The 19,663-nt window shown below is 37.8% G+C and overlaps 1 protein-coding gene across 1 annotated transcript in view; it reads left to right on the top strand.

The window, feature by feature from the left end:
• The window catches only part of LOC106139938 (lachesin), an 88,546-nt gene extending 70,480 nt beyond the window's left edge, over positions 1–18,066 (top strand). The window contains exons 4-13 of the mRNA XM_060952274.1: positions 1,871–1,975; positions 4,198–4,287; positions 4,766–4,893; positions 9,907–10,101; positions 10,905–11,046; positions 11,413–11,510; positions 13,595–13,716; positions 14,330–14,510; positions 15,758–15,925; positions 17,773–18,066. Of these exons, the coding sequence (XP_060808257.1) occupies positions 1,912–1,975; positions 4,198–4,287; positions 4,766–4,893; positions 9,907–10,101; positions 10,905–11,046; positions 11,413–11,510; positions 13,595–13,716; positions 14,330–14,510; positions 15,758–15,925; positions 17,773–17,919 (1,335 nt within the window). The 5' untranslated portion in view covers positions 1,871–1,911 and the 3' untranslated portion in view covers positions 17,920–18,066. The remainder of the gene's footprint in view (positions 1–1,870; positions 1,976–4,197; positions 4,288–4,765; positions 4,894–9,906; positions 10,102–10,904; positions 11,047–11,412; positions 11,511–13,594; positions 13,717–14,329; positions 14,511–15,757; positions 15,926–17,772) is intronic.
• The last annotated feature ends 1,597 nt before the right edge of the window (positions 18,067–19,663 follow it).

The following is a 19,663-nucleotide window of genomic DNA, read 5'->3' as shown; positions in this document are numbered from 1 at the left end:
GGCACAATTGACGGTCTATTTGGTCGCGAAATTATGTTACAAAAATAAAATGGGGGTGGTAATCCATTTTGTAATAGGTTTTATTGGTATGTTAAATTTGTAAAATCTAAAGAAAAGTTATAGTGTGAGCCTGCTTTTTTTGTTTTTTTGGAGAATTGCAAGAGTCTATCGAAGGAATGTTATTAAAATTTGAATTCTTCTTTTAAAAAATCTTATATAGTCGATTCCTTTAAAATGTAAGGTTTGTTTGTTTGTTTGTTTGTAAATACTTACATACATACATATGGTTGCGTCTATATCCCTTGCGGAGTAGACAGAGCCAATTGTTTTGATAAGGCTGAATAGCCACGTTCAGCTATTTGTAAATACTTTTTTGTACATAACAAATTTTTTGTAGTACATAAAAAGACATTTAAAAATAACAATGTACAAGGGCGGACTTATCCCTGTGAGGGATTTCTTCCAGTCAACCAGGTAATTCAAAGAAACATATCAAGTTAAGAAATTTTGTGCCGTGTGGTTTCTGACACTTAAGAATAGAACCACTCCATATATTTTTTTCCCATGGATGTAGTAAGGCGACTAAGGGATAGACTAATAAACTTGGGATTCTTCTTTTAGGCGACAGGCTAGCAAACTGTCACTATTCGAATCTCAATTCTATCATCAAGCCAAAAAGCTGAACGCGGCCTATCAGTCTTTTCAAGACCGCTGGCTCTGTCTACACCGCAAGAGATATAGACGTGATTAGGTATAGTATGTATGTTGGTATGTATGTGATTTTAAATTACACATGGAACTTTTTGGTTATTTTAAAAAAGGTCGAGTGTATTGTATGAATTAAAATTATCAAAATTTACATTATATGTTAGCCCGTTCAATGTAAATAAATTATTTATTTCTCTTAAAGTGCCGTGTGGTTCCCGGCACCAATAAAAAAAGAAAAGGCCACTCCATCTCGTTCCCATGGATGTCGTAAAAGGCGACTAAAGGATAGGCTTACAAACTTGGGATTCTTCTTTTAGGCGATGGGCTAGCAACCCGTCACTATTTAAATCTCAATTCTATCATTAAGCCAAGCAGCTGAACGTGGTCTATCAGTCTTTTTAAGATTGTTGGCTCTGTCTACCCCGCAAGGGAAATATACATGATTATATGTATGTATTCACTATTTTTGGATAGTAGTTATAGTAGAAAATAAAAAACATTCTCAAATAAATATTAGGAATCCCTTATTTTAAATAACATATGGTTACGTATATGTGGTATAACTTTTTGTTTTTTTTTAAAAAAAGGTCCAATGAATGTATGAATTAAAATTATCAAAATTTACGGAACTCTTTGTTTTCTTTTTTTTAAAGTTCCTATGTAGATATTGTATGAATTACTTACATACATACATACATAAAATCACGCCTCTTTCCCGGAGGGGTAGGCAGAGACTACCTCTTTCCACTTGCCACGATCTCTGCATATTTCCTTCGCTTCATCCACATTCATAACTCTCTTCATGCAAGCTCGGCGGTTTCGGGTACTTTTGACCTGACCCTTTACCAGGACGTCCTTATGATATTTATTCGTCGTGTATGAATTAAAATTATCAATATACTAGAGGCCGCCCGCGACTTCGTCCGCATGGAAACCCTATCAATCCCGCGGGAACTCTGGGATAAAAAGTAGCCTATGTGTTATTCTGGGTCTTTAGCTACCTACATACCAAATTTCATGGTAATCGGTTCAGTAGTTTTTGCGTGAAAGAGTAACAAACATCCATACAAACTTTCGCCTTTATAATAGTAGTAGGATGTTACCCCGTTCAATGTAAATAAATTATTCATTTCTCGTAAACTATGTCTTTGTTTGTCAACAGATGCGCGTGCGTGTTGCGCGACACGCCGCCGGCTGAGCAGCATGGAGGCGGCGTGGCTGGTTCTAGCCGCCGTGTTCTTGGCGGCGCACGCGCAGAACAATAGAAGTAAGTGCACACGTTCGCCGGCATATCTCATAAACTAGGTACTGTAGCGAGAAACATGTTCAGGAATTATTTATTGTTTATTTACATAGATACATATGGTCACGTCTATATCCCTTGTGGGGTAGACAGAGCCAACGGTCTTGTAAAGACTGATAGGCCACGTTCAGCTGTTTGGCTTTAAGATAGAATTGAGATTCAAATAGTGACAGGTTGCTAGCCCATCGCCTAAAATATAGAATCCCAAGTTTATAAGCCTACCCCTTAGTAGCCTTTTACGACATCCATGGGAAAGAGATGGAGTGGTCCTATTCTTTTTTCTATTGGTGCCGGGAACCACACGGAACATATATGTACAATATATATGTCGTGCCGTATATATATACAATAGTATATAGTAAAAAGCGACTAAGGAATATCGATTGAAACAATTGTTACCGAAAATATGACCAAGGAACTTAATACTAAAGTGTAATAAATACGCATCTGTGAAAATACATTAACCGTGAACAAAACAAAAATGCAGACGAAAACAAATAAAAGGCGGGAAACGCCGCCATTTTGTTGACGTATTGCAAATGGCGGCTAGACGGGAAGTCGGGGCCGGTGCATCAATTAACAATCGCAATTCGCTGAAACAAATACTTTATAGCACAAAATAACTGCATTTTAAAGGTAATTAAAAAATAGGTAATTAGGAGGTTCCCGGATCCAAACTCTATTTTTCAATTATTGTAGTATTTTTCTTGTTGTTTTTTTTTTACATAACATACAAACACGTCTATGTCCCCTGCGGGGTGGACAGAGCCAACAGTTATCAAAATACTGAAAGGCCACGCTAAGCTGTTTGGCTTAGTCATAGAATTGAGATTCAAATAGTAAATCTCAAGTTTATAAGCCTATCCCTTAATCGCCTTTTACGACATCCATGGAAATGAGACGGTGTGGTCCTATTCTTTTTTGTACTGGTGCCGGGAACCACACGGCACAAAAACAACTATGTTTGAAATAAAACCATTCAAACCAAACAAAGGAAATGATCCAAGAAGTGCGAAATAAAATGGAGGTTCCAACTTTGCATCTGCACACAGCATATTAATTTTCACTCCATATCTAGAAACTTTGGCGATAAATCTTTAAGCGTTAACTTACTCCATCCATTGCGCGCAGACAGACAAGTTTTTCCGAATGTATTTGTTTTCGTATTAGACGTGGGTACGTACTGCATACGCTTATCATCTTTACATACGTATAGTCACGTCTATATCCCTTGCGGGGTAGACAGAGCCAACAGTCTATATATGTATATATGCAGCAGATTATCTATACTAATATTATAAAGCTGAAGAGTTTGTTTGAACACGCTAATATCAGGAACTACTGGTTTAAATTGAAAAATTATTTTTGTGTTGAATAGACCATTTATCGAGGAAGGCTTTAGGCTATATAATATTACGCTACAACTATTAGGAGCGAAGAAATAATGGAAAATGTAAAAAAACGGGGAAAATATTCATCCTTGAGGTCTTCAATGATGCCCAAATAACTATTTCGCGCGGACGAAGTCGCGGGCACAACTAGTTATAGATAAAAAAAATATTATAAAGTTAACATATATATACCAACAAACTAACTCTTCAACTTTATAATATTTGTCTAGATATAAAAATATTATAAATTTAACATACCGAAGTTATCTTCTACTCTATCCTAAGTACCTACCTATATATTATTATGTATTTATGTGTATTTATGTGTATTTATATGTATTATTATAGGTTGCTAGCCCGTCGCCTAAAAGTAGAATCTCAAGTTTAATAAGCCTATCCCTTAGTCGCCTTTTACGACATCCATGGGACCGAGTTGTAGTGGTCCCATTATTTTTTCTATCGGTGCCGGGAACCACACGGCACACGGCATACGGTTACAAATATAAATACATATTATAAATTGCGTTTTCAGGTATTATTCATAGTCGACAGTGACTACATATTACATATATTTGTGCAATAAATAATATATATATATATAAATATATACGAGACAAATTACACAGATTGAATTAGCCTCGAAGTAAGTTCGAGACTTGTGTTACGAGATACTAACTTAACGATACTATGTTATATAGATAAACATTCAATCAAAAAAAGTTACAGAATACGAATAAGACACTAGAATTTTATATAAAGATTTGTGCAATAAAGAGTTTCTATATATCTTTTCAGATGACGGTCCACGATTCCTGTCCCGCGGACACTCCTTCAGGACTGTAGTGGGAGATACGTTGCTGCTGCCGTGCCAAGTCCAGAACTTGGGTGAGTATTGACCTTACGTACATACATACATACATAGTGTTACGAACTCCTTGAAGAGTGTTCCTAACTCCTTTGTAAAAGACAAATTGGTGCATTTACCTGTAGGTATTCCAAAATTCTTAGCTTTAGTTTAAGTTTCAGTTTGCATTTGGAGGGGCACCAATACAAAAAATAATAGGACCACTCCATCTCTTTCCCATGGACGTCGTAAAAGATGACTAAGGGATAGGCTTATAAAGGTTGGTAGCCCATCGCATAAAAAAGGATCCCAAGTTTGTAAGCCTATCCCTTAGTCGCCTTTTACGACATCCACGGGAAAGAGATGGAGTGGTCCTATTCTTTTTTGTATTGGTGTCGGGAACCACACGTCATGTATGTATGTATTTATTTATTTATGTATATATGTATGTATGTATGTATGTATGTATGTGTGTACGTATGTATGTATGTATGTACATATGTATGTATGTTTTTCCAGGATCCCTCGTGCTGCTATGGCGTCGTGGGCCGGCGGTGCTGACCGCTGCCAGCCTCATGGTGACGAGGGACGAGAGGTTCCGGCTGGTGGACGGTTATAACCTTCAGATAACTGATGTTGGTCCGCAAGTGAGTTGAAAAAAAAAATTGAAAAAATCTTCAAATAAATAAATATATACGGGACAAATTACACATATTGAAATAGCCTCGAAGTAAATTCGTGACTTGTGTTACGAGATACTAACTCAACGATACTATATTTTATATTTTATAATAAATACTTATATAGATAAACATCCAAGACCCAGGCCAATCAGAAAAAGTTCTTTTCTCATCATGCCCTGGCCGGGATTCGAACCCGGGACCTCCGGTGCCACAGACAAGCGTTCTACCACTGCGCCACAGAGGCCGTTAAGTTTATTTCCAAGCCTTAGTTTCTAAAACTACACAAAACTGGGACCCACCTAGTAAGCTTTGAAAAGGCAGGGGGACCCGCTCTTCCAAAAACATAATAATTACTTAGGCCTAGTTAAAGAATCCTGTTAAACTAACAAAGAAAGAAAAGCACTACTCCTAAACTTAATGTGTGTGTGTGAGTGTGTGTGTGTGTGTCACCTGATTTTATAACTGACTAGCGACCCGCCCCGGCTTCGCACGGGTGCAAAATTATAAATGTTATTATACATAAAAACCTTCCTCTTGAATCACTCTACCTGTTACAAAAAACCGCATCAAAATCCGTTGCGTAATTTTAAAGATTTAAGCATACAGACAAACAGACTAAAATAGCGACTTTGTTTTACACTATGTAGTGATATTGGTCTACAAGTGAGTTGTCACCTGAATTTTCTCTCGTTTAAAATCTATACTTAATATTATAAAGGTGAAGAGTTTGTTTGTTTTAACGCGCTAATCTCAAGAATTAGTGGTTCGAATCGAAAAATTATTTTTGCGTTGAATAGACCGTTTGTCGAGGAAGGCTTTAGGCTATATAACATCACGCTGCAACTATAAGGAGCGAAGATATAATGGAAAATGTGAAAAAAATGGGCGAAAATTATTCATCCTTGAGGGCTTCAAGTCGCGCGCACAGCTAGTTCGATAATAACATCAATAACAGTGCGGTGAGGTTCCAATAGAAAAAATTGTAGGACCTCACCATCTGTTTTTAATGGATGTCGTAAGCAGCGACTAAGGGATAGGCTTATACATATTCCTACTTGAGATTTCTCTTTTAAGCGCTGGGCTAGCAACCTGTCAATATTTGAATCTCAATAAGTATCATTAAGCCAAAAAACTGAACCTGGCCTTTCAGTCTTGATGACTGTTGGCTCTATCTACCCCGCGAGGGGTAAAGACGTGACAATATGTATGTACCTATGTATGGATTTATGTGTAATTGAGAGATTAGCATACATGTTAGTATATGTTCACCCTTGCCTAAATGTTGTATGCGATCCTCTTATTGTCAGGTTGGCTGGAAGAGATCCCACTCAGGGATAAGCCCGCCTTTGTTATGCACTACTGTTTTAGATTTGTAATGTACTTACTCCTTTAGTGAACAATAAAGAATAGAATAGAATAGATTTATTTTCAAAATTGGATACAAAGTATCACTTTGACGTCACATCACTTAAATCTAATTATAAATACTGCCGCTTCCGAAACACGTGTGTAAAAGAAGCGGCGGAGCAAACTGCACTGCAGCATTTTCACCGGACGTCAATTCACAAATAAAGATATCTTAATTCAAATCGTAGACGAATGCACATTGTCAACATTAAAAAAAACATGAATGAATGTAGAACTAATGTTTTCAATACGAATATTTCTTCAAATTCCTCGTCGTTCCTGGCCCCCCCCAATCTTTTGTCAAAGCACGGAAACTTATGAATAAGCCCCTCTCAGTTTTTCTCATCTGTAAAATCTAAATCCTAGTAATATTATAAATGCGAAAGTTTGTGAGTATGTCAGGATGTCAGTATGGATGTTTGTTACTCTTTCACGCAATAACTACTGAACCGATTACGATGTAATTTGGTATGTAGGTAGCTGAAGACCCAAAATAACATATAGGCTACCCGGAATTACCACGGGAATGATTCCACGCGGACGAAGTCGCGGGCACAGCTAGTAAAATATAATCAGCCATTAGGCTGGTCCGGTCGCGTAAGTCAGTGACGCGCGGTGTCAAATGATTTGGAAAAAAAAAACTAGCGATGGGGTGTTAAAAGTTACACGGGGCCTTTTCAAATACCAGCAGAATAGGGATGTGACATATTTTTGAGAAAGCGTTTAAAACCATGCATAAGTACCAAAACTATTGATTATTATTTTTTTTTATTACAAGTAATAAATACCTTTAAAATATTTTTTTTTAAATTCCATTTAAAATTTCACGCCCAAACGCGGATACCTGTCAAACGCCCGCTGTGACGTCACGTGTTGCCAAACATTATTGAAGTTGTATGTATCTAATGGAATAGTTATTACGTAGTAATGTGATAATAATGAGGATTCTACATTTAATAAATGTGCGGTACGAAAGTGTGAAAGTACAACTATTAAAACATCTGAAAAATTGTTTATTCACGTTTCATGTACAAAAACGATGCGGAAATGTGGCTTCAATTAGCCCGTCGGGATCCGGCACTTGTATCTATACACAAAGTAAAATGTATTTCTGTGAGGATCATTTTGATGTAAGTTTAACTGTGTTTAATTTTTCATCTCCACGAAGTTAGACATATCCCACAGCATAGTCTCCATATGACTGCCTCGAGGAACTAAAAAGAAATGAAACAATTTGTTAAAAAGATAAAAAATAACCTCAAAATCATATTATTTTATTTTCACCTTATAATTTACCTTTTCGGTTTTAAAAATACCTTCTATTACTGTTATAATGTATCTTAAGTTTATTACTTACATGATTGTCTTCACATTTCTAAATTCAAAAGAGCAGAAGTTACTATTCGTTGCGAAGAAATTAGCCACCGTAGCAATCAATTCTTGGTAAATGTTTAACTATCTGCCTTAAAATATCCACTTTCCATTATGGGAAATCCTTTAAAAATTTATTCAAAAAGATAATCGAGCAAATTTCGAAGAAGTTGCATGGAAATCACAGTAATAATATTATTCAAATATCAACAAACACCATAGTACTTGTCAGCGAACATTCTTGTATTGCAACGCGTGACGTCACGCATTTTGATTGGTGTTCATTGTCACGTGACTTGAGGGTGAAATATTTAATTACATTTTAAGATATTTTAAGCGAAAATTATTGAAAGAAATGATATTTACAATCTTTAAAATAAAATACATACATACTTACATTCATTTTATTTCCAAAAAAAAACCTAACGGTAATCTAATAACACCTACCTAAGCATTTACGTACTCCGAAATATTGTTATACACCCTATCTGTCCGCCATATCGTTACATTCCGTCTAAAACCCACAGAGGGAACATAAAGAGTGAAAATTGGGGATCCGCGGCATAAAAAATAATGAGCAACTGAATTTATTCATCCATTACCATAACACCCTTTAGCGTTTAGTGTTAAAGCATTTTTTTTTTTGACTAAGTTCACTTTAAAAATGAAAGTTATTGATTTGTAGAAAAAAATATTCAGAAATAATACTTAATATTGCAATAAAAAAACTTTCAAACCGTAATAAAAATAATAATAATGACAAAATAACATTTGTCAAGAAGTAATTAAAAAATTTTTATGCTCATTTTTCATTATTTTTTGTTTAAAATTTAATATTTAAATTAAATTTTTTTATTAATTTTAATGGGACATTTTAAAAATAATTGGTTGCGTCAGTGCAGAAGAAACGGTAACAAACTGCGCAGCAACATTTTCTTCAATAACGTCAATTTCTTATCATAGATGTATGGAGAATTAGGACGAGTGAATTTACGCATTGAACATTATGTTTTCATTTAAAACTAGCTTCTTTTCTCGGTTCTGATCGTTTGAAAAGTAATTGTAAATCTCCCAAGAAAAGTTTAAATTTATTTCTTTGTCCCGTATTTATTTTTAATTTTTTTTTGCGGATAATATATAACATCTACTTAAATAATTACTTAGTCTTAGCCATTACCAATTGTTTCACACGTTACCATATAAAAATTAACTTTTTATTCATTAAAATAAGATTTTATGTTCATTCCTCATTTATTACAAGTATTTATTATAAAATATAGTATCGTTGAGTTAGTATCTCGTAACACAAGTCTCGAACTTGCTTCGAAGCAAACTCAATCTGTGTAATTTGTCTCGTATGTATTTATTTATTAATATTCGTAAATATGTCTTCATAATACTGGCAAAAATAAAACGTTTATAGGGAAACTTCGTTAGTAAAGAACTGCGACGGTGGAAAATCAAAAAGACAATAAAAATATGTATAATTTACCGACCATTTAAAAAAAGATTTTTTCCTCGTACGAAAATCATTTGAAAAAAGAATTAAAGAAAAAGAGAACTTAGTCAAACGCTTTTTTACATTTTTAAGACCGCAGTTACGAAATATCTGCACATAAAGTTCATAAAATCATATAATCATATTCGTATGATACAATTCGGTTACTTAAGTTGGTACCGGTACCTTTTGGTACCTTTTTTAGGTTCAGTACCGGTCTAGAATAGAATACAATGGATTTATTTTCAAAATTGGAAACAAGGTATCACTTTTTGACGTCACATAACTTAAATGTAATGATATCTACTACCGCTTCCAAAGCGCATGTGTAGAAGAAGCGGCGGAACAAACTCACTGCAGCATTTTCACCGGACGTCAAATACACAAATATAGACCTCGTAAATCTAAATCGTGGACAAATGCACATTGTCTACATTAAAAAATGTGAATGAGTATAAAACTAATGACGTCAATACGAATATTATGTCCAATAATATTAAGGACGTCCTGGCAAAGGGTCAGGACATAAGTACCCGAAACCGCCGAGCTTGCATGAAGAGAGTTATCAATGTGGATGAAACGAAGGAAATATGCAGAGATCGTGGCAAGTGGAAAGAGGTAGTCTCCGCCTACCCCTCCGGGAAAGCGGCGTGATTTTATGTATGTATGTATGTGTCTAAATCCCATCAATTAATTTACAGGACGCAGGCGATTACGTCTGCCAAATATCGGACAGGGTCGCCCGCGACCAAGTTCACACTGTCGAGGTGCTGGTGCCGCCCAGCGTCAGGGCGTCTCCGGAGTCCAAACACGCAGCAGCCAGGAGGGGGGGCGCCGCTGTCCTCGAATGCAGGGCTTCAGGGAACCCAGTACCCAGCGTGGTTTGGACGAAGCTTGTGAGTTTATTTTTATTTTATTTTATTAAAGAAACCAACGGCGCATACATTAAATAGTAATATTAATACTGTAGCGCAGCCTCTGTGGCGCAGCGGTAGTGCGCTTGTCTGTGACACCGGAGGTCCCGGGTTCAAATCCCGGCCAGGGCATGATGAGAAACTAACTCTCTCTAATTGGCCTGGGTCTTGGATGTTTATCTATAAAAGTATTTATTATAAAAATATAGTATCGTTGAGTTAGTATCTCGTAACACAAGTTTCGAACTTACTTCGAGGCCAACTCAATCTGTGTAATTTGTATATTATTTAATTATGTCACTGTATTACTGTTTAATTATGGCCTTATAATAGCATAAGATTAATCTTCAATCCAATGATAGGTTTCTCTTACTTTTAGGTACTGTAATAAAGTCAATAGTTACTGATAAAAAAGTACTTATCGCTTAATCAAGACGCAAGTATGTTTTAAGTCTCTAATTTTAAGGTGTGATTAAAAAAGTTAAATTTAACCGAATTGGAATGGCAATCTGTGGAATGAGTGGTTTGAGGTGCTTAGATTGATAAATACTCATAAAATTGAATGGAGTTTACTAATTATACCTCTAATTGCTCCTACAGTTGACAGAAAACCAGTGCTTCTTGTGAGTTTACTAATAATACCTCTAATTATTCTATTCCGTTCCGTTCCGTTCCGTTCCGTTCCGTTCGGTTCCGTTCGGTTCCGTTCGGTTCCGTTCGGTTCCGTTCCGTTCCGTTCCGTTCTATTCTATTCTATTCACGGGAAACAGTCGTCTCTGTTCCAGAACGAGTCCACCGCCCGCCTGGGGGAGGGCGCTCAGCTTCAGCTGCCGAGGCTGGAGAGGCGGCACAGCGGCAGGTACGCTTGCACGGTGGATAACGGCGTAGGACCGCCGATAGTCACGGAGTTCCAGCTTCAAGTCCTATGTGAGTTTACTATTTAACTTTGATTCAAATAAAAAAAAAATATATTCAAAATTTTTTCATTATTATCAGAGATCGGAATAGGTAGATTGATTTTATGTACTTGCATCATGAATTACCATAGAAAACATAAAGCCCGCGACTTCGTCCGCGCGGAATAGTTATTTCGGGCATCATTGAATCCCTCAAGGATGAATAATTTCCCCCGTTTTTTTTTCACATTTTCCATTATTTCTTCGCTCTTAATAGTTGCAGCGTTAGACAGCATAAAGCTCTTTGAATGATGGCCAAAATAACTATTCCACGCGGACGAAGTCGCGGGCATAGCTAGTATTAGTATAGATGACAATTTTGTTTTGTATATACCAGATCCCCCAGAAATCACCGTGGAGCGGTCATGGGTTCACACGGGCGAAGGTTTCAGAGCTGAATTACTGTGCACAGTTCACGCCGACCCCCCGGCCGAGGTGAGACAGTCTATCACTACATAGTATAAAACAAAGTCGCTATTTTAGTCTGTTTGTCTGTATGCTTATATCTTTAAAATTACGCAACGGATTTTGATGCGATTTTTTGTAACAGGTAGAGTGATTCAAGAGGAAGGTTTTTGTGCATAATAACATTTATAATTTTTAGTGTCCGACCGAAGCTTCGGCTTCGGCTTCGGCTTCGGCCACCTTCGGCCAAAAAATCCACCTTCGGCGAAACATTCGGCTTCGGCCCAAAATCCGGCCGAAGCCGAAGGTTTCGCCGAAGGTCCGAGCGACCGTCGAGATTGAACGAACTGTTACGAAAGTCATGAGGCGGCGGGGAGTCACTGTCAAAATATCACATTGCTGATTGCATGCATCAAAACAAGTCCGTACGTGTATTTAAACGAGTGTTTTTGTAAGAAATCAAATCATTATTTTTACCAGTAGGTAAATCACAAACTTTTATCTATACATATAATAAAACAGTAAAAATATTTTGTCTGTAGGTACATTTAGTATTTTCGACTGAAATGGATAGAGGGACACTTAGAATGAATAATAGAAAGCAAAAATATTTTTTTTTTTAATTTCTTGTCTGTCTGTCTGTATGTATGATCACGATTATCTCCGAAAGTACTAAACCGATTTACTTCAAACTTTCACCAATTGCTTTGTTTTAACTCAGAATAACATTTAAAGTTTGTTTCATCAAAATCGGTTCACAAAAAAAAAGTTATCGACATTTGAATGAACTCAAGGCATCAGTATGCCTGCAAATAAGTTGCGAAATTAAAAATCCAAAGTCATTTATCATTATACGACGGCATTATACCTATAACATATAAATATAAGTGAAAGGCGACTAAGGGATGGGCTTACAAACTTGGGATTCTTTTTTAGGCGATGGGCGAGCAACCTATCACTTTTTGAATCTCAATTCTATCATTAAGTCAAATAGCTGAACGTGGCCATTCAGACTTTTCAAGTCTGTTGGCTCTGTCTACCCCGCAAGGGATAAAGACGTGACCATATGTATGTAGTCTACTTTAATTTCGACACCAACGCAACGGCTTCGATGGTCCAGTTGTTAGCCCGTGAGACTGTGAAGTTGGCGGTCCAAGTTCGAATCCCAACAATTACAAGATATTTTTTATTATTAAAAATATATTTTTTTTGTATTGTTTGAGTATTTTATGTAAAAAAACTGAAAATCAAAATACTACATACAATAAAACGGTAAAAATATTTTTTCTGTACATTTAATATTTTGACTGAAACGGATAAAGAATTTTTTTTTACATTTTTTGTCTGTCTGTATCTGACTGTATGATTAAAATTCAACTCGAAATTTACGCGGACGAAGTTGCGGGCAACAGCTAGTTTATCTCTAAACCAACCACCTCTAAGATATATCATTAACTTCTATATGAGACAGTCAATATAATATACCTTCAATATTGAGGTTTTGAAATGATTTTAATAATAATTGTAGCTTGTAGACAATATTGAACAAAATTAAGTACTGAGTGCTGAGAGAATATAAACCTTCGGCTTCGGCTTCGGCTTCGGCCGAAGGTTGTGGCGATAGCCGATTAATCGGCTTCGGCTTCGGCTTCGGCCAAAAATAGACCTTCGGTCGGACACTAATAATTTTGCACCCGTGCGAAGCCGGGGCGGGTCGCTAGTTTAATAATAAAATGTGACTGTTTTTACTAGATATGTTTTGCCCGTGGCGTCGCTTATAGCATTACAGAACATATGATCACGTCTATATCCCTTGTGGGGTAGACAGAGCCAACAGTCATCAAAAGACTGATGGGCCATTTGGTTTAATGATAGAATTGAGATTCAAATAGTGACGGGTTGCTAGCCTCTCATAAAATTGAGATTCAAATAATGAAAGGTTGCTAGCCCGTCGTCTACAAGAGGAACGCCAAATTTATAAGGCTGCCCCTTAGTCGCCTTTTACGACATCCATGTTAAAAGAGATGGAGTGACAAGACTGTTGGCTCTATCTACCTCGCAAGGGATACAGATGTGATTATATATGTATGTATGTATTAATGAATGTGTTTCAGGTGTCATGGTATCAGAATTCGTTCCCGCTGAGCGCCTCTGAACGAATCACGATGTCCGCCCGCGGGAATAACCACACGCTCCTCATTGCGAATGTGCAACCCGAGGACTTCGGCAATTACAGGTACATACATACATACATACGTCTGTATCGCTTGCGGGGTAGACAGAGCAAGGGCCGGAAAGAAAGGCCACGTTAAGCTGTAGTTATGGCTTGAAATATTATAGATTATGTACATTATGTCTACATCAATTGCGGGGTAGACAGAGCCTAGTTAATAGTCTCGGAAAGAAAAGCCACGTTCATTTATTTGGCTTGATAATAGAATTGAGATTCAAATAGTGACAGGTTGCTAGTCTGTCGCCTAAAAAAAGAATATAAAGTTAATAAGCCTAGGTGAGAGATATTAGTAAAAAATATTAGTAAGAGATATTAGTAAGATATATTAGTAAGATATATTAGTAAAAATATTAGTAAGAGATATTAGTAAAATATATTAGTAAGAGATATTAGTACAATCTATTATTAAGAGATATTAGTCAAATGTATTAGTAAGAGATATTAGTAAAAATATTAGTAAGAGATATTAGTCAAATATATTAGTAATATATATTAGTCAAATATATTAGTAATATTTATTAGTCAAATATATTAGTAAAATATATTAGTAAGAAATATTAGCACAAAGTATTATTAAGTGACATTAATAATACACATATCGTTTCCCGCTCACCAGCTGCGTGGCTGACAACAGCCTGGGCCGCGCGCGGCAGCACGTGGAGGTGTCGGGGCGGCCCGGGCCCGCGCGGTTCACGTCCCCGCCGCTGGCGGCCAGACCCGACGTCTACCGGCTGGCCTTCGCGGTCGACAGCTACCCGCCGCTGGATGAGCTGAGGCTGCTGTATAGACAGCTCGCTGTGAGTGTTTAGTGTATATATATATTTTCAGACATTTATTTACATGTTTAGTTTTAATTTCTTTTTGTAGTATTGGTCTTTAATAAAGCGTGTGACATAGTTTTTGAGGGTTTCTTAAATGTGAAAATGATGACATTTAATAAAATTAAAAAAAAGGCTCAAACAGCTCAGAGGCATGGGTATAGTCTATGTTTAAAAGGATGCAGTTGTTTTAAATGTCACCCTGTATACATACCGTCTTCAGCCGCGTGATTCACAAAAAGCGACGAATTTAACGAAGTTTCTAGAAGATAGTACGAGTAACTACCCACAATTACCTCCAGCTTTTACTAAAAGCTGATCTACAGAAAGCGACGAATTTAGCGCCTCACATTGATCATCTCATTCCAGTTTTTTAGTTGATAGCTACCCGCCTTTAGATGAGCTAAGATTGTTGTATAGACAACTCCCTGTAAGTTTACACTTAGAATAGACTTGTGGAAGTTTCTAGAAGATATTTTTCGCGGACAGCCTAGATCAGTTGACTTGTCCCAAAGACTTCAACATTGTTCATTTACAAGCATATACTACCCGCATTAGACTAGTGGAAGTTTCTAGAAGATAGTAACTACCCACAGTTAGAATGAATCCAGTATGAGTCTCATCATAATCGACAGCTCGCTGTGAGTGATACACTAGTGGAAGTTTCTAGAAGATAGTAACTACTCACTCACAATTGGAATAAACTTACCGGCTTTTATCAAAAACTTTGCCCGCGTGGTCTACAGAAAGCGACAAATTTAACGCAATCAACAAAAAAGCGACGGAATTTGCACCATTGACAAAAGAGGTTGAAGTTTTTCGCAAATCCCACGGGAACTATAGTTTTATTATATATACTCCAAAATAACTATTTCACGCCGATGAAGTCGCGGGTACAGCTAATGTTAAATATTTATGAAAAGAGTAATGAGTGTGGAGGAAGTGGGAGAGGTTTGTAAGGATCGTAGCGTGTGGAATTTCATAGACTCTGCCTACTCCAATGGGAAACAGGCGTGATAGTATGTATGTACAATGTATGTATGTATGTACAATATATGTATGTACAATGTATGTATATACGTATGTACAATGTATGTATTTATGTATGTACAATGTATGTATATACGTATGTACAATGTATGTATTTATGTATGTATGTACAATGTGTATAAGTAAAATCCATCCAACATCCTTCCCAAAACACTCGCCATCCCTCTCTTCCACAGATCAACGAGTCGTTCCAGCAGCCGGGCCGCTGGCACGACGTGGTGCTGCCTGCGCCCGCGCCGGCCGGCGAGCTCGCGCACCGCGTCTCCTACGAGCTGCGGGGGCTGCAGCCGGCCGCGGTCTACGAGGCGATAGTGCAGGCGAAGAACAGATACGGATGGAACGAGGTGAGGTTGCACGTCGTGATAGAATGAAGAATAGGACCACTCCATGTGGTTCCCGGCACCATTACAAAAAAGAATAGGACCACTTCATGTGGTTCCCGGCACCATTACAAAAAAGAATAGGACCACTCCATCTCTTTCCCACGGATGTCGTAAAAGGCGACTAAGGGATAGGCTTATAAGCTTGGGACTCCTCTTTTAGGCGATGGGCTAGCAACCTGTCGCTATTTGAATCTCAATTCTATCACTAAGCCAAACAGCTGAGCGTGGCCTATCAGTCTTTTCAAGACTGTTGGCTCTGTCCACCCCGCTAGGGATATAGACGTGATCATATGTATGTATGTACCACTCCATCTGCGAGGGTTGCAGCCAGCTGCGGTGTATGAGGCCATCGTGCAGGCGAAGAACAGATACGGATGGAACGAGGTGAGATTGCACGTCATCTATACTAATATTATAAAGCTTACGACTTTGTTTGTTTGTTTGTTTGTTTGAACGCGCTAATCTCAGGAACTACTGGTTCGAATTGAAAAATTCTTTTTGTGTTGAATAGACCGTTTATAGAGGAAGGCTTTAGGCTATGTAACATCACTCTGCAACTATTAGGAGCGAAGAAATAATGGAAAATGTGAAAAAAAAAAAACGGGGAAAATTATTACACCTTGAGGGCTTCAATGATGCCCAAAATAACTATTCCACGCGGACGAAGTCGCGGGCACAGCTAGTGATAGAATGAAGAATAGGACCACTCCATCTCTTTCCCACGGATGTCGTAAAAGGCGACTAAGGGATAGGCTTATAAACTTGGGACTCCTCTTTTAGGCGATGGGCTAGCAACCTGTCACTAATTGAATCTCAATTCTATCACTAAGCCAAACAGCTGAGCGTGGCCTATCAGTCTTTTCAAGACTGGTGGCTCTGTCCACCCCGCTAGGGATATAGACGTGATCATATGTAGGTATGTATGTATGTACCACTCCATCTGCGAGGGTTACAGCCGGCTGCAGTGTACGAGGCCATAGTGCAGGCGAAGAACAGATACGGCTGGAACGAGGTGAGATTGCACGTCATGATAGAATGAAGAATAGGACCACTCCATGTGGTTCCCGGCATCATTACAAACAAGAATAGGACCACTCCATCTCTTTCCCACGGATGTCGTAAAAGGCGACTAAGGGATAGGCTTATAAACTTGGGATTCCTCTTTTAGGCGATGGGCTAGCAACCTGTCACTATTTGAATCTCAATTCTATCACTGAGCCAAACAGCTGAGCGTGGCCTATCAGTCTTTTCAAGACTGGTGGCTCTGTCCACCCCGCAAGGGATATAGACGTGATCATATGTATGTATGTATGTACCACTCCATCTGCGAGGGTTGCAGCCAGCCGTTGTGGAACGCGGCGGTACGGTTGGAACGAGGTGAGATTACACGTCATAATCCCTGATAGAATAAAATGATAACTTGTTCATGTATCGTCAACCCCCATCCCTACAATTGGGGGTGGGTTAATCATGTGGCGACATCTCTGCGCCACACGTCACAACTGTCAATCATAGCGAAGAAAATGACGCGCTCAGCCAATAGCAGCGAAGATTCTAAATCGCGATTACAAATATTTCACGGATTTGAGCACATATACAACCTCCTACACAACATCGTACGAAGCAACCTGACAATATTTGAATCTCAATTCGATCATTACACTAAACAGCTGAACGTGGCCTATCAGTCTTTTCAAGACTGTTGGCTCTGTCTGCCCCGCAAGGGATATACACATGATTATTATGTATGTATGTCTACCCCGCAAGAGAGATAGACGTGATTGTATGTATGTCAATTTAATTCCCAGGTCAGCGACATCTTCCAATTCCACACATTGGGCGGTCACACGGCACACGCCGACGAATTGACGCCAATGTTCTCATCAGCTGTCAGAATGACACTGACAAGTTGGCTCGCGCTCAACGCTTTATATACTCTGCAAGCGCTCGCCTGATTGGCGGACGGATTCGACGTTCCACATTTGAATTTTCAATCGTGAAACAGCGATCGGACAGTGACACCAATATGATACTTATGTGCCGTGTGTCTTAGTTTGGAATCCGCTTGTATGATTGATTCGCGTTAAAACTGGTAGAAGTTTATTTATATTATACTAGCTGTGCCCGCGACTTCGTCCTTGTCCTATTGGGCATCATTGAAACCCTGAAGGATGAATAATTATCCCGTTTTTTTTTTACATATTCCATTATTTCTTTGCTCCTTATAGTTGCAGCGTGATGTTATACTCATATAGACTAAAGCCTTCTGGCCAGGTCTTTTCAACGCAAAAAACTAATTTTCAATTCGAACCATTAGTTCCTGAGATTAGCGTGTTCAAACAAACTCTTCAGCTGCATAATATTAGTATAGATTGAATGCAATTTAATCCTGGCAAAAGTTCAGGTAAAGAGTGCCCGAAACCGCCGAGCTTGCATGAAGAGAGTTATGAATGTGGATGGAGCGAAAGCGGGAAAGGTGCCGTGTGGTTCCCGGCACCAATACAAAAAAGAATAGGACCACTCCATCTCTTTCCCACGGATGTCGAAAAAGGCGACTAAGAGATAGTTAAGGTTATTAACTTGGGATTCTCTTAGAATTGGGACTTCTTGTGGGTAGCGATGGACTAATAACCTGTCACTATTTGAATCTCAATTCTATCATTAAGGCTAACAGCTGAACGTGGCCTATCAGTCTTTCAAGACTCCTTCCCCGCAAGGGATATAGACGTTATTATATGAATGAATGAATGAATGTACTTATTTTTCTGGTCATAGACAGAACTATGTACCGAATTGGCGGTGCCCACCCTAGGATTCTGAAAAAGGTGTGGGTAATTTATTATAATTAAAATTAGAAGTGTGTTCAACATTAATTCATTCGTCAGTAATTTAACTTTAGTCATTACTTTCATCCATTTCAATTTTAGATAACTTCTACCAGTTCTTACCATAATAGTAGGTACATACTAACTATGTGGATGAAGCAAAGGAAGTATGCAGGGATCGTGGCAAGTGGAAAGAGGTAGTCTCTGCCTACCCCTCCGGGAAAGAGGCGTGAGTTTATGTATGTATGTATGTACTAACTGGAAGTCACATTCTTACAACGTACAAAATTTAATATCCTTCCGTCTCTTTCTAACTGATATAATAAGAAAGAGTCAGAGAAATCACCTAAAAAAATCTATCTTTTTTTTTAATTGAACTATTAAGAGGTTTCTAAATTTTTGTGTAAGAATTTGGCATCCATCGTGTATTTATTTTTGTGGTTTATACATAACAGTCTACCTACTTAGCACAATAGATTAATTGTACATAGATCGAAACATTTTATAATATTTAAACAGTAATCATCATAGTCTTCTATAAATCGCGCAAAACTTCTGAAAATCAATTTTGTCCTTAAGTGTAATGTCACGTCATCTTGAGATAAAATTAGGCCTTATGACTCAGCGGTGACATCTAGTGGGAGTTGTCAAAACTTCGATTTATTCTCTACCCGCGTTTATAAAAACATTTTCAAGTGCTAAACGGACAATTTGATTATGTAAGCTTATTCAAAACAGAGATTTGAAGAACAGTTAAAGTGGGTCATAGAAGTAAATCAATAGTCAGATGGAAAAAATTAAAATGCTCTTAATAAGAGACTTTAATAGTATGAAGTAAGTGTGTAGCGTTTAAAACCTTCTATGGCCATGATAA

The sequence above is a fragment of the Amyelois transitella genome, chromosome 28 (assembly GCF_032362555.1).
Source record: "Amyelois transitella isolate CPQ chromosome 28, ilAmyTran1.1, whole genome shotgun sequence".
NCBI lineage: Eukaryota > Metazoa > Arthropoda > Insecta > Lepidoptera > Pyralidae > Amyelois > Amyelois transitella.
The sequence above is the reverse complement of the archived record's forward strand: the minus strand, read 5'-3'. Positions and strand labels throughout refer to the sequence as shown.